The sequence below is a fragment of the Ornithorhynchus anatinus genome, chromosome 12 (genome assembly GCF_004115215.2).
Source record: "Ornithorhynchus anatinus isolate Pmale09 chromosome 12, mOrnAna1.pri.v4, whole genome shotgun sequence".
Classification (NCBI taxonomy): domain Eukaryota; kingdom Metazoa; phylum Chordata; class Mammalia; order Monotremata; family Ornithorhynchidae; genus Ornithorhynchus; species Ornithorhynchus anatinus.
The window spans coordinates 47,871,478-47,887,800 of record NC_041739.1 but is presented as its reverse complement, the minus strand read 5'-3'; the positions used below and the strand labels follow the sequence as shown (position 1 = coordinate 47,887,800).

General features: G+C 44.7%; 1 protein-coding gene and 1 non-coding gene across 2 annotated transcripts in view; one reads left to right on the top strand and one right to left on the bottom strand.

Moving 5' to 3' along the window:
• Positions 1–16,323, top strand: part of BANK1 (B cell scaffold protein with ankyrin repeats 1) — a 311,769-nt gene that overhangs the window by 277,302 nt on the left and 18,144 nt on the right. The window contains exon 11 of the mRNA XM_029076540.2: positions 14,308–14,379. Coding sequence (XP_028932373.1) covers positions 14,308–14,379 — 72 coding nt within the window. The remainder of the gene's footprint in view (positions 1–14,307; positions 14,380–16,323) is intronic.
• On the bottom strand, positions 2,274–2,411 carry LOC114815769. The gene has a single exon (XR_003763572.1). It is a non-coding gene; the product is annotated as a small nucleolar RNA SNORA7 (small nucleolar RNA).

Below are 16,323 nucleotides of genomic sequence, written 5' to 3'. Positions count from 1 at the left end.
AAGTGAGGAACAGAGAAGTTAAGTGACTTGACCAAAATTACACAGCAGACATTTATCTCCCCACAGAACCTCAACACTTTTTAAAGTATTTTCTTGCCTCATGGACCGTTTCCTGAATTACTCAAAACATGCAAATTACATGCTGAATGAGCCATCGACCAGGACTTGAATAGCATCCGAGTAACTTTCAGGGCCTTCTTAGAAAACCTCAAAGCAAGGTAAAACTGAGTAGCAGCGTGGCTTAGTGGAACGAGCATAGGCCTGGGAGTCAGAAGAGCTGGATTTTAATCCCAGCTCGTCCACTTGTCTGCTGCTGGCTCTTGGACAAGTAATTTAACTTCTCCGTGCCTCAGTTTCCACATCAGAAAAGGGCACCTCAATGCCTGTTCTTCTACTTTGACTGTGACCCCTGAGTGGGATACGCACTGTGTCCAACTTGTTTATCTTACATCCACCTCGATGCTTAGTACAGTGTTTGGCACAGGGTAAGAAATACAATCAAATACCAAAAATACAAGTTGTCAACTCTATGGTGTTTCCGGTGGCAATGAATGGATCCGAAAGCTGGACAGTGAAACAGCAGGATGGAAAGAACATCGACTCTTTTGAAATGTGGCGTTGGAGAAGGCTTTTGTGAATACCCTGGACTGCCCAAAAGACAAACAAATAGATTTTAGAGCAGACTGAGCCAAAGTGGTCTTTGGAAGGCCAAATCTAACTCGACTTAGATGAGCATATTTTGGACACATAATCAGGAGGATTGATTCTCTGGAGAAGACACTAATGCTAGGAAAACTCCAGGGAAAATGTGGAAGAGGCAGACCGGCAGCTAGATGGATAGAGACCATAGCAACGATAACGGAAGAACCGTTAGAAAGGTTGCGGATTATGGCAGAGGACAGGACGTTCTGGAAAAAGCGTATCCATGGAGTCGCTATGAATCAGAAATGACTCGACAGCACTTAATAATAACAATAAATATCACCATTATTATCATCTTCATTAGCATCCAATACCTTGCCCCCAGGATGATGTGCTGTCTTGGTCTCATTTCAAAGAGACTCTCAAAGTATTCTGCAGCAGAGTGGTTAAATAAAGGCAAGAAAGCCCTGAAGAGGAAAGATATACTGGAGCCGTCTATTGGGAGGGTTCCCTGATGTCTCTGTCCAAAGTCACCCTCATCATCATAAGAATTTTGATATTTTTGAAGCGCTATCTAGCAAGCACCGTATTGAGCACTGGTCTGGAAATAACACAATCACACCACCCCCAGTTCCTGTCCTACATGGGGCTCACACAATAAGGGAGAGACCAATAGGTATTTAATCCCCATTTTACGTTTAAGGAAACTGAGTCACCAGAGTTAAGAACATATGATGACCATTTCCCTCAAGATTGGTACATAGAGCTAGCTGCCCTCTTGCCTTCTGACTTATTCTGGGTGCATCTTCCTGGAAGAGGCTTGCTTCGGGGTTGGACGTGTAGGATTTTCCACCAACTCTTTCCGAGGCCGAAAACTAATGGGCAAGATGGAAGGTGGGGGTCGACCCGAGGTATTTCCTCAGGCCAGCCTCGCTTCTGCCTCCTGGCCTATCCATCCACAGCCTTGAGAGTCCCTTTTCAGCCTGCGCATTTGAGAGAGCCCACCAGATTAAGAAGCAGCAGCGTGGCTTAGTGAGAAAAGCCGCTGGTCTCAGTGGATAGAGCACGGGCCTGGGACTCAGAAAGTCCTGGGTTCTGATCTGACCCCTCCACATGTCTGCTGTATGTCACGTCACTTCTCTGTGCCTCAGTTACCTCATCTGTAAAATGGGGATTAAGAGTGTGAGCCCCTCGCGGGAAAGGGAACCTGTATCCAACCTGATTAACTTGTATCTACCGCAGTGCTTAGAACGGTGCTTGGCACATAGTAAGCACTTAAAAAGTATTATTATTACTATTATTTGATTGACAAGGGGCAATCTGAGAAGGGAAATCTGAGAGGGAGAGGATAGGGATTTTCCTCCCAGTGGTACCAAAGGGGCAGAGTCCATTCACCATCCCCTCCATACCTACTCGTCTTGGCTTATGCTGTCGAGGCGTCTCCGACCCAGAGCGACGCCATGGATACATCCCTTTCAGAATTCCCCAACTCCATCTGCAATCATTCTGGTAGCGTATCCATAAAATTTGGGGGGGAAAAATATAGAAGTGGCCTCCTCCTGTGCAGTAAACTTGAATCTCCACCCTCGACTCTCTCCCACGCCGCTGCTGCCCGGCATGGGGGAATTTTGACTTGTGGCAGACGGCCTTCCACTCGCTAGCCACTGGCCAAGCTGGGAATGGAATGGCTGTGCCTCTGCCTGACTCTCCTTCCCGTAGTCGAGACTGGTAGAGTACTGGAAACTCTCCAGATGCTACCCGGAGAGGGGCCCATACCTACTAATGGTGTTTATTAAATACCTAACGTGGGCAGAGCTCTGTACTAAGTGCCGGGAAAGTTCGATCCGGTCCTTGACCTTCCAGGGGTTCGTGATCCAAAACCAAGGTGGGAAAGGGTTCGGTGAGAGACACAGTGGGAACGATGAAACAATATAAATACACAACAATATCAAAGACAACATTAAAGGAAGAGCCCCAAAAGTCCAGTGGTAAATAGGTCCCCTGTGATTACTCAGTGGAGGTTTACGAACTGGAGGAAATAAGAAAAAGAGGCAAGATTCCTTGGCCTTTTGAAAAATGTCACCATCAACAGGCTAAAAGTACTGACAAGCTGGTTTTAGCCAAAGGACTATGTATTTAATCTCTTCCTCTGTGACACATGTACCGTGTCACATACCTGTAGAACTCACATGCTGGATTACATATGTAAATATATATACACACGCACACACTAACAATTGTGATATTTGTTAAACACTTACATGTCAAGCACTGTCCTAAGAACTGGGATGGAGATAATATGATCAGGTCCCACATGTGGCTCACAGTCTAAGTACAAGGGAGAATAGGTATTGAGTGCCCATTCTGCAGATGAGAGAACTGAGGCACAAAGCAGTTAGGTGACACGTCCAGAGTCATACAACAGGTATAGGATGGAGCCTGGTTTAGAACCCACGTCCTCTGAGTCCCAGGCCTGTCCTCTTTCCACTAACCACGCAGCTTCTCTCTCTCTATCCATTCTATTAGAAGAAGACACACTGATGGTGAAGGTCGCCTCTGAGCGTGTACGTGGCTGAAAAGGCCAACGTGAGAAGCAAAGTGCTGACCATGTTGGCCACACAGAATATGTGTCCTCTGTTCTGTTATCACGGTTAACGTTTGCAGTTCTTGGTTTTCTTTTCTCTTTTGTCTTCATGTCCCTCTTTCCTCGAGAACCTTTCGCTGAAGGGTCGCCACTCCCGTCCTGATGTCAGTGGACGACGCAGATCACCTCTCGGAAGCTGACCCCCGCTTGTCAGCTGAGATCAATCAATTAATGGTATTGAATGCTTACTGTGTGCAGAGCACTGTGCTAAGCACTTAGGAAAGTACAATTCAATAGAGTTGGTAGACATGACCCACAGGGAGTTTACAATCTAGACGGAGATGCCACGTATTGAGAAGCAGCGTGGCTCAGTGGAAAGAGCACGGGCTTTGGAGTCAGGGCTCATGAGTTCGAATCCCAGCTCTGCCACTTGTCGGCTGTGTGACTGTGGGCAAGTCACTTAACTTCTCTGTGCCTCAGTTCCCTCATCTGTAAAATGGGGATTAAGACTTTGAGCCCCACGTGGGACAACCTGCTTCCCCTATGTCTACCCCAGCGCTTAGAGCAGTGCTCGGCACATAGTAAGCGCTTAACAAATACCAACATTATTATTATTATTGTATTCTGAGGCTTCATTTTGCCAGGTCCTTAAAACGCAGACTCGTTCCCGGCTAACCGACCTACCAAACCTACCAAAGTTTTCAGTGACTTGACCTGGTCAGCCCTGTGCTGGAAATGATTGCTACATCCTGGGCTGGAACAAAAACTGGAATGAAATGAACCCAAATCCTGGGGAACCGGCTATTTTCTCCTTGAATTCCCTCAGTTGTACTGTCATATTGTACTGATATTGCACTTACTCTGCACGCGGTAAGCACCCGATAATTGCTGTTCGATCGAATGATCGACTGGGTTGGGAAAGCCATTCTTTACCAGGACCAAGAGTCTGATCATTTCTGACAGATTGAGAGCTTCTCTAACAAATTAAGAAGAAAGCAAAAATCGGGTTGTTTCCGAACAGGAGCTTTCGAGATGTCATTCTTTGGAGCTGCATAATTTCCGAGCCGGCCTGGAACAAAGGGATGGCCTTGCTTAATTACCGCCATGACACGTGAGGTCTGGCAGCCCCCAAGAGTGCTCAATGACAAACAGTAATGCTCTTCCTTCCGCCAAATGCATGTTTTTGAACAATTACGCTGGCTGTGCGGCCGAAGTGATTGTCTGTGATGTTGCCAGTGGGTGGAGATTGGAGTTTTTAAGTTGACGGCGGCTTTCTTCATCAGGGTTGGCTTGTCGGACTTTCGCTTCGTGAGTTAAAAGGTCTCTTTCCTGGACAAACTGAGCTTTACCGACTACACTGGGGAGTCCCGAGGGTTCAAAATGGGGTGAATGTTTTAGGAATGGGATATTTATCTTGGAGAAGTATCGCCTGTACTGCACTTCTGTTAGAGCATGAAGTCCTTGAGAAGTAGTGTGGCTTACCGGAAACAGCATGGGACTGGGAGTCAGAAGACCTGGATTCTAATCCCTCCTCTGCCACCAGCCGGCTGTGTGACCTTGGGCAAGTCACTTCACTTCTCTGTGCCTCAGTTTCTTCATCTGAACATGGGATTTTAATACCTATTCTCCCCACTACTTGGACTCCCTGTGGGACAGGGACTGTGTCCAACCTAATAATAATGATAATAATAATAATTGTATTTGTTAACTGCTATGTTCCAAGCACTGTTCTAAGCCCCGGGGTAGGTACGAGGTAATTGGATTGGATACAGTCCCTATCCCACGTGGGGCTTACACTCTTGATCCCCGTTTTACAGATGAGGTAACTGAGGCGCAGAGGAGTTGAGTGACTTGCCCAAGGTCACCCAGCAGAAATGCGGCTAGAGCTGGGACAAGAAACTAAGCCCTCTGACTCCCAGGCTCGTGCTCTTTCCACTAGGCGTCCCTGCTATCAGCTGTGTGACTTTGGGTAAATCATTTAACTTCTCTGTGCCTCAGTTACTTCATCTGTAAAATCAGGATTAAGACTGTGAGTCCCATACGGAACAACCTGATTACCTTGTATCTACCCCAGTGCTTGGCACATAGTAAGCACTTAAGACCGTGAGCCCGTCATAGGGCAGGGATTGTTTCCATCTGTTGCTGAATTGTACATTCCAAGCACTTAGTACAGTGCTCTGCACATAGTAAGCGCTCAATAAATACTACTGAATGAATGAACAAATACCATCATTATTATCACTATTATTCTCTAATTATCTTGCCCCTAGCCCAGTGCTTACTACAGTGCTTGGCACATTGTAAGTATTTTTAAAAATTGCAATTATTAGTACTAGCAGTATTGTTCCTTAGTGTTCTACTGCGTGCCAAAATTGTCACCTACAAACTCTTCCCTAGTTTCCATCCGCCAAAGCGGATGATGGACTGGCTTGGTTTGTTAGTAATCAGAATTTCTTTTTAACATTTGACTACACTGACCATATCACTTTCCAGGAAAACCTGAAAGATGCCCCAGATGGGAGGGTTGGGAAAGGGAAATTAATGCTTAAGATTCTCTTAAATAAAGCCCTAAAAGTTCCTGGATAATTATGCAGAAACCCTGGAATGACTGAGGGAGCAGCATGCCAGAAAATGGTTTGGTGAAGCTGAAGAGGAAAGGGGTGAGCAATGGGCCAGAGGCTGGAGAATTAGTAATAATAATAATAATGGGAAGCAGCGTGGCTCAGCGGAAAAGAGCCTGGGCTTCGGAGTCAGAGGTCATGAGTTCGACTCCCGGCTCTGCCACTTGTCAGCTATGTGGCTGTGGGCAAGTCACTTCACTTCTCTGTGCCTCAGTTCCCTCATCTGTAAAATGGAGATTAACTGTGAGCCTCACATGGGACAACCTGATTACCCTGTATCTACCCCAGCGCTTAGAACAGTGCTCTGCACATAGGAAGCGTTTAACAAATACCAACATTATTAATAACTAAAATGTGGTATTTTTCAAGTTCTTACTATGCGCCACGCACCAAGGTAGATGCAAGATAATCGGGTTGGACACAGTCCCTCCCACACTTGAGGTTCAGAGTCTCAGTAGAAGGGAGAAGAGGTACCGAACCCCCACTTCGCAGGTGAGAAAACTGAGGCCCAGAGAAGTTAAGTGATCACACGGCAGGGAAGTGTCCGTTTACTCGGGCTAGAGTGTAGCAAGGAAAGAGAATAGATAGATCAGAAAGAACCAGCTGAAGCTAATCGTTTGGAGGATTTTGTTTTGCGCAAGAAGTCATGGGGAACCATCAGGGGTTTGGAGAGGGGACTGATGTGTAAAGACACAAAACGAGAGAAGATGGAGACCCAGGATGCTCCTCTTAATAGTAGGGTGGTATTTGTTAAGTGCATACAATGTGCCAAGCACTGTGATAGGTAGAATGCAATCATGTCAGACAGAGCCCCTGTCTTCTATGCTCAACCTGCTAAGGAGGAGGGAAAACCAGGTATTCAAGCCCAAGTTACAGATGGGAAAAGCGGGGTACCGAGAAGCTAAGTGACTTAGCCAAAGCCCAGCTAGGATCAGAATGGAGATCTCCTGACAGCCAGGCCCTGGCTCTTCCCACTAAGCCACGCTGCTTCTTATCATTCTGGAAAGCGCCTTCCCGTCTTTCTTCCCCACTGTGTTAGTGGTGACCAGATTATTTTAGAGGTCAGAGTGAAACAAGGGTATAATTGCCCAGAAGGCAGAGTTGACGGAGCCAGAACATTTTATAAATATTTACTCGCTGACAGGGAACACTGGGACCTCCTGCAAAATTTAGATCTTTCCTGGCTAAACCAGAACTTGGGGAAGGAGTATTGTCTAGTGGATAGAGCACAGGCCTGACGTCCTCCCGGTTACCTCGGACTTAACATGTCTAAAACAGAGTTCCTTATCTTCCCACCCAAACCCCGCCCTCTCCCTTTCTTTCCCGTGTGACTCTGGGCAAGTCACTTTACTTCTCTGTGCCTCAGTTACCTCATCTGTAAAATGGGGATTAAGACTGTGAGCCCCCACGTGGGACCACCTGATCACCTCGTATCCCCCCAGCGCTTAGTGCAGTGTTTTGCACATAGTAGGTGCTTAACAAATACTTTGATTATTATTATCATCACCGTAGACGGCACCACCATCCTTCCTGTCTCACAATCTTGGCGCTATCCTGGACTCCTCTCTCTCTCTCATTCAACCCACATATTCGGTCTATCCCTAAATCCTGTCGGTTTCACTTACGCAACATTGCTGTAATCTGCCCTTTCCTCTCCATCCAAACTACCACATCAATCCAGTGATTTATCCTCTTCCACCTTGATTACTGCAACAGCCTCCTTGCTGACCTCCCAGCCTCCTGTCTCTCCCCACTCCAAGCCCATGCTTCGCTCCGCTGCCCAGAACATTTTTCCAACAAAAACTTCAAACCGTGTTTCCCCACAGCTCAAGACCCTCCAGGGGTTGCCCCTCCACCTCGGCGTCAAACAAAAACTCCTCCTTGTAGTTCGATCTCGTCTATCTCACCGCAGATCTCTCATCCGCATCCCTCCTCTGGCCTCGAATGCCCTTCTTCTTCGTATCTAACAGACAATGACTCTCCCCCCATTCAGAGCCTTATCGAAGGCACATCTCCTCCAAGAGGCCTTCTCTGACTCTTTTCCTTTTCATCAACTCCCTTCTGTGTGATCCTGACCTGCTCCCTTTATTCAATCCCCCTCCCAGCCCCACAGCACTTGTGTACATAACTGCAATTTATATATATTAATGATTGTCCCCCCTCTAGACTGTAAGATCATGGTGGGCAGGGAATACGTCTGCCATATTGTGATATCGTACTCTCCCGAGCATATAGTTCAGTGTTCTGCACACGGTGAGCTTTCAATCAATGTATTGGTGCGGATTCTAATCCCGGCTCCACCACTTGTCTGCCATGTGACTTTGGACAAGTCACTTAACTTCTCTGTGCCTCAGTTACCTCACCTACAAAATGGGGATTAAGACTGTGAGCCACATGTGGGACAGGGACCGTGTCCATCCTGATCATTTGTATCCACTCCAGCGCCTGGCACATAGTCAGTGCTTAACAAATACCATTAAAATAAAACTTGTAGTCAGGGCTGGCTTTTATTTCCTTGCGATGTGGACTCACACATTTATGAAGTGCCAGGTTGCTGCATAGAGCTTCTCATTAATCAGGGTTTTAAAATAAAAACCACCAACTTTCCTGAAGATTGGCAAAGCAAGAAATAGCCCTCTTGCTTGGCTAGGCAGGAAATGAGGGCCGCAAGTAAAACATTATTACCAAAACAGTAGGAGGGAAATCATTTCAAGTGAATTAGTTGCATTTTCACCTTTTCCTTTTCGGTTCTTTTGTTTGGCTTAAATTCTTGAATAAGTAGCACTATGCTAATTTTTTCATTCAATGTCATTTCCATTCGGGAGCAAATTTCATTAGTTGTTTGGCTTCTATCAATAATTGATGGGGTGGTGGTGCTTTGGAAGTTTTTATTTTAACATCCAGAAATTGTTTTGATGTCATCCACGTGGGGCTGCTTTGGAATTTAAGAATGGTAAAACCTACCAATAATGCATTATTTTTTCCTCCAACTTCAATTTTTGACAGGAACAGAGGAAAATAAGATTACTCTGAGGCAGATTCATCAAAGTTGACATGTCATAATCAAATCTTGATAAATTTTTTCCACACCGATGCACCAGAAGTTAATAAGACCTTATTCCTCCAAAAAGCGTTAGAAACTTTTGAGCAAAATTTCAGCTGAATTTTGGAAGTTCCTGATTTTATTATTAATAATGATAATAATGGTTCTCGTTAAGCGGTTGCTATATACCAAGCACTGTTCTAAGCGCTGGGGTAGATACAAGTTCATCAGGTTGGACACAGTCCCTGTCCCACGTGAGGCTCACATTCTCTTCCCCATTTTACAGATGAGATAACTGAGGCACAGAGAAGTTAAGCGACTTGCCCGAGGTCACACAGGAGACATGTGGCGGAGCCGGGGTTAGAACCCATGTCCTTCTGAATCCCAGGCTCATACTCTATCCACTGGACCACGTTGTGTATTAATGTTCAGCATTTCCCTAGCCCCCAAGCAAGCGAATGCGTCTCATTTTTAAACGTACGGCCTGGTGTGCATGAAGCCCCACATCTCAAATTCTCCATTTAAACCAACAATCTTTAAAAATGCATCCAGAACGCTTGTTTCTCTAGTAATTAGTCAATTAGTGCTTACTGTATCCGGAACAATCAATCTCTCAGTGGTATTTATTTAGCGCTTATTTTGGGCAGAGCACAGCGTTAAGGTCTTGGGGAGGGTACGGTGCAGAAGAATTGGTAAAAATATTCCTTGCTCATGTTGAGCTTACAGTATAGAAGGGGAAACAGACATTAATGTAAATGAATAAGTTACAGATAAGTACATTAGTGTTGTGGGGCGGAGGGAGGGATGAGTACCAAATTCCCGAAAGGTACAGATGCAAGTGCATAGATGACCCAGAAGGGAGAGGGAGGAAGGGAAAAGAGAAGGGGAAAAGAGGGGAAGACTTCCTGGAAGAGATGTGACCTTCATAAGGCTGGGAAGGTTGGATGAAGGCACATTTGGAGACTGAGGGAATTCCAGATCAGAGGGAGGGCATGGGAAAGTGATCAGCGGGGAGATAGATGAGATCAAGTAAAAGCGAGCAAGTTGGCGCTAGAAGAGCAATGTGTGCGGGCTGGGCTGAAGGAGATCAGAGAGGTAAGGTCGCAGCAGGTAAGTTGATGAGTGCTTTAAAGTCTATGTCGAGGAGTTTCTGATTGATGCGGAGGTGGATGGGCAATCATCGGACTGGGGAGAGGTGGACTGAACTTTTTTTTAGGAAAAATGACCCAGGCAGCCGAGTGAAGTATGAACCGGAGTGGGGAAAGACAAGAGGCAGGGAAGTCGGTGAAGAGGTAGAGGCAGTAATCAAAGTGGGATAGGATAAGTGGTTGGATCGGCGTAGTTCCAGTTTGGATGGAGAGGAAAGGGCAGGTTTAGTGATGTGGTGAAGGTAGAACTGACAGGACTTGGGGGTAGATTGAATATGTGGGTTGAATGAGAGAGACGAGTTGAGGATCAGACCAGGTTATGGACTTCTAAGATAAGGAGGGCAGTGATATTGTCTACAGTGATGGGAAAGATGGGGAAAGACAGGATTTGGGTGGAAAGATAAGGAGGTTTGTTTTGGACATGTTTAGTTTGAGGGGGTCGGCTGGACATCCAGACATAGATGTCCTGAAGACGAGAGGAAATGCGAGACTGCAGCGAAGGAGGGAGGTCAGGCAGGAGAGGTAAATTTGGGAATCATCTGCTTTAAGATAGAACTTGAGAGAGCGAATGAATTCTCCAAGAGAATAAGTAGATGGAGAGTAGAAGGGGCCCCATAACTGAGCCTTGAGAGACCCCAAGGGAGGGCTGGGGCAGAGGAAGAACCTGTGAAATAGTCTGAGGAGTGCTCGGAGAGAATGAAAGAGAACCAAGAGAGGAGAGTGTCAATGAAGACAGGGTTGGATAAAGTTTCCAGGAGGATATGGTCCACAGTGTCTAAGGCAGCTGAGAGGTCTAGGAGGATTATGATGGAGTAGAGACCAATGTATTTAGGGACACAATCATTGTTGACCTTCGAGGGGGCAGTTTCGGTGAAGGAAAGAGGGTGGAAATCAGATAGAAGGGGCTCAGGGAGATTATAGGAGTAAGGAAGTGGAGACAGCAGTGTAGACAACTCTCTTAAGAAGTTTGGAGAGGGAGGGTGGGAGGCAGATGGGGCGATAACTAGAGGGAGCCACGAGGTCAAGGGAGAGTTTTTAAAGAGGGGGTTACCTGAGCGTGTTTAGAAACGATGGGGAAGAAGCCACTGGAAAGTGAGTGGTAGAAGATGGCCGTTCAAAGAGGAAAGAAGTGACTTAATAAGGTATGAAGGAATGAGGTCAGAGGCACCGGTGGAAGGGGTAGATTCTGAAAAGAGGAAAGAGATCTCTTCTGAAGATGCTGCTGGGAAGACTGGGAGCGTCAACGAGGGCGGAGGAGGAGTGGGAGGCTGGAGAGGAGCAGGGGACATTTTAGGGAGATCATGGCTGATGGTTTCAGTTTTATCAATCAAATATGTGGCTAAATCAGCGGGGAAAAGAGATGGTGGGGCAGAGGGACAGGAGGCTTGAGGAGGGAGTCAAACATCTGGAATAGCTGTTGGAAGCACTTTACCAAGGTCGTGGTAGAGTACAACAGAACTGGTAGACACGTTCCATGGCCTCAAGGAGTCAAGAGAACAGACAGACATTAAAATAAATTACAGATATGTACCTAAGTGGTGCTGTGAGGTTGAGGGTGGGATGACTATCAAATACTCAAAGGATACAGATCCAAGTGTAAAGGAGACACCGAAGGGAGAGGGAGTCGGGAAAAAGAGGGCTTAATCAGGGAAGGCCTCTTGGAGGAGATGTAATTTTAATAAGTTTTTGAATGGGGGAGAGTAATGGCCTGTCAGATATGAAGGGGAAGGAGTTCCAGGTGAGAGGGAGGAGTCGGAGGTGAGAGAGACTAGATTGAGACACAGTGAGTAAGTTGGCATTAGAACGGTGAAGTTTGTCGCCTTGGCCGTAGCAGGAAATCAGGCGGGTATGGTAGAAGGGGAGTGAACTAATTGAGTGCTTCAAAGTCGAGGTGGATGGACAACCGCCGGAAGTTCGTGACGAGTGGACAGATTTGGATTGAAGGATTCTTGAAGCAAAGTAGACGTTAAGCCCTCAATAAATGCCAGTGATTGATTGATTGACTAAACCACAGCAGAACAGCCCCTCTGGGTTGAGGATTACTCAGAGATCTGAGTTTCGATCATCTCTTCCCCACCAGCAGCCAACATCTTTGGGCGTCTTTAAAGCAGGAGCTTTGGGAAAGTCGTGACACCAAGAGGCAGAATCGAGGGCTTCATTAACAAAAGATGATGTTTTCATGTACAAAAGATTGTCAGTCTTAAATAGCTCCTTTTGACTATCTCTGCACAACTGTATAAACCTCAGCATCATCAGTTCCATCTTCTTAATAAATTCCAAAGTGGTAATAATAATAGGAAGAATCTTTGACTATATAACTTGCCACCAGGATTTTGTCTTACAAGATCACCAACAAAAGGCCACTGCAATAAAATAGTGAGGGGTATGTTTCTTGGTAGTTCAGCTCATGTTAGTTAACCGTGTTATCTAGTGAAAAACGAAACCCCAAATAAAACCTAAATAATGAGACGTATTTTAGAGCGCTACTGGCCAAGCAATTGTTATTCTCACTAACTGAATTTTATTTTCAATTTTTCATGGGGAAAAACACAAAATCAAATCTAATCACTCAACTTCCTTACCAACTCCCCTTTCGGGGTGTTTCAAATGCAGAAGAAAGCATTTGTGAATTCAGTAATTGACTTTTTTTTTTTGGCCTACCCCAAATCCTTATCCAAGAGCGGAGCATTCTCCCTGTGAGTGAATTCTCTCTGTATTTCACCCATGCTGAGTATTTGCCACCAGCTGGTAATATTCTGATGCTCTGTAAAAGTGGTTTTTAACAAATTTACTTTAAACAGCTGGAAGAGCAATTCCATCCTTTATTACTTCACTGTTGCTAAACTCAGCAGAATTCTCAAAATGTATCAATTAAAGTGCTTTCCAATGTAAGGCCATTATTAAGGGAATTTATGTTTTGGCTTCAGGTTATTCCTCCTTTTGAAGATGAGACATCATGCTGTTTTGTCTCAGACACCCCTAGCCGTTACGTTAACAATGCTGGCAGAAAAACAAAAATTAAGATCCTCTATTAAAAAAACAACACAGGGTTTCCAATTTTTTTAAAAGTATAAAGTGGCCACTACAAAGAGAAAAGTAATTTCAGAAAAACTTACCTGCTGCAATATTCAAATATCTATACAGACAGCTTGCCCCTTTTTCTCTTGAAGATGATGGGGGTGGGAGGAAGGAGGAGGAAGAAAAGGGGAAGGAGAAGGAGATGATAAGAGTGGGAAGGGACAGAGCTAGACTTTAAGCTCCTTGAGGGTAGGGAAAGTTCTACCAACTCTGTTATACTATGCTCTGCACACAGTAAACACTCAGTATATAAACACTATTAATTGATTGATCGGTTCCATGGATGGAGAATTTGACTTGTAGAGTCATAGTCACAGCTCGGCGGCTAAGGGCCTCTGGGATCTCTGCCTTTTCCCTCGTAAGCTACCAGAAGAAAATAAAATTCATCTACGAGCCTTCCATGTTGCGTTATAACAAAAGGAGAAGTCTTTCCATTTGGGAAAGCGCTTGCAGTTACCCAGAAGCTTGGGAGAGCTCAAAAGGTAGTAAGATTCATTTCTTCCTCCCCATTGGGGTAAAGCACACTTATCTCATGGGTCTGGAAAGAGGAACAAATAATGAAAAAAAGCATTTTGCAGAGACAATTGTATTATATATACATATATAATACAATTATATATAATGATATAATTATAATATATGTATTATATATGATATGTGTAATATAATATATAATTATTATCTGATATATTGTTATATAATACAATTATATATATCCACTAGTAAATGCTGTTTGAGCATTTTGCTGCCTTGGCCAGAAACTGCTAGCCAGAAAAAGTGTAAGATGTTACTGTCACGGTTTCTATGAAAAAACACGTTCATTTTAACTGCTTAAGGAGACAAAATAATTGTGCTTATTGGGGAAAAAATCAAGCCTGAGTACTTTCTAAGCAAATGGGATTTTTCATGGTATTTCAGCTTTTTTTTTTCTTCATCTGCATGTCAAGAAAATGAAATCAAATCACAAGTTTAATGAGAGAGTGAGCATCATACTTCTCCACTCAGAGGGGAAAAAAAATCTTTAAAAATGAGGGATCCTCTGTCCATCTGAGAAAATTTCTAATTAATTATCTGAAGAAAGCAGCTGTCAGGAATCATGGAGCTGCAAAATGAGTTACAGTACTTTGAGAGTCACGGAGACTCAAAGACTGTGGCTCAGACTTTCACTTACGTGTTTAATGTGTTTCCCAGTGTTTCAGCAGAAAGCAGCCAGAACTCAGCCGGTTAGCAGGAGACCATATGCTCCACATTCCAAAAAGTCAGGTATGTAAACTAATTTCGATATCATTTTAAACCCTTGTGTTCCTGGATTTTTTTTTTTACAAAACCCCTGAGAACCTTGCTGTGAGGATTTCTGATTCCAATTCCATCTGCTTAGCTGATGAATGCATTTATGGGTCTTGGATTGAGTTCATGGACAGTTGCTTCTTGATTAAAAAAAAAACTACCCCAGGATATGGCCATGAAGGAATTTTTGTCTTAAAAAAACTTGGTGGTAGCTGATAGGATCACTAGAAATAGTTTCTCAACTGAGTTGTTTAGAAATGTACGGTTTCTTATTCTTCACTGACAAGACTCTAAAATCAAAAATAAATGAAGGGCTGAATATTGATGAAAGGATCCAGAACCTATTTCCCTTTACAACTCAACAATAATAATAATAATTTCGGTATTTGTTAAGCACTTACTATGGGCCAGGCACTGTACTGAACCCTGGGGTGGACACGAGCAAATAGAATTGGACACAGTCCCTGTTCCTTGTGGGGCTCACGGTTTAAATCCCCATTTTACAGATCAGGGACTGAAGCACAGAGAAGCGAAGTGACTTGTCCAAGGTCACACAGGTGGTGGAGCCGGGATTAGAACCCAAGACCTTCTGAACTCAGTCCAACCCTGGTATTGATTACGCAGCACTGTACTTAGCAGTTGGAAGAATAGAGTTGGTAGGCACAATCCCCGCCTTCCAGGAGCGTACAGTTTGACTGGACCCACCTGGATAGGTTTTCACCGTCAGTCGTACGTGTAACGTTGTTTTCATTAGCTGTTTGGAAATGGGCCCACCTCCTCATAGCTCACTGGCCAGCAGTCACCCAAGCTCCACCTCATTTGGGGCCCTTGGGCCCTTTAAAAGGTATAAAAGAGTCACGGAAAAGGAAATGTATCCACCCCCTGTAGTAGCTCTCTCCGCGTCTCACAGTGGCCCCGGGTGAATCCCAGAATGTTCTCTGCCACTGCCTATGCCGCAACCATTTTCTGGTTTCAAAAACCTACTAAATGAGTCCGTTCTCTTCCGTCACTTCCAAGATGATTTCCAGGGCTGTAAGGAGGTTCTTAGATCGGCATTCTCCTAACGTTTATCAATTTGACGCAGACATATGGACTTAATTAGGTTCCCCTATGGCATCTAAATAGCCTGCTTGGAAATTCAAATGGAATAATAAACTCTTTAAACTTCCATCTCTCAAGTGCCAGGTTTCTCATAGATTAAGACGTGCGTCTGTTTTAAACCTTCAGGCCCTATGTGAAATAAATGTACATTCTGCACGCATGGAGCTTATGTTTTTAGACTCAGAGGAGTAGCAAGTGATGGTACATGACGATGATAGCAAATTCCCATTGCCTTCACAAGGGTGTTATAATAATAATAATAAAAATCGTCTTTTTGTTAAGCGCCGAGCATGAGCCCAGTGCGGTGCAGAATGTTCAGGTAGATACTCGGTAATGTTATAAAGGGTAAATGGGAAAGAGAGGAGACTTTAAGCTCATTGGAAGGAAGAGCATCTAGGAAACTAATGTATTATTGATTGATTTTAATTGGAAATTCTAATGGATGGATCTGTGAAAAAAAACCCAGCCAGCTCTACTAGAGTATAAGGGCAGAAAAGTGCCACCCTAAATCCTGGTGAAACCCTTGTAGGAAAAGTCCAGGGAAAGCGTGGAAGAGGCAGCTAGTGACCGTAACAAAGATAACGGAAGAACCGTTAGAAAGTTCGCGGATTATGGCAGAGGACAGGACGTTCTGGAGAAAGTACATCCATGGAGTCGCTATGAATCTGAAACTACTCGACGGCACTTGATAATATTAATAGTCCTGAGGGGAGGGAGGGGTGGGAGGGTCCGCGGCCTGCAGCCACCCCTCCCACAGTCCCCAGAATTTGATGGAAGGGGAGCTCAGGGTTACATCGCTTCACCCACAAATCAGTGTGC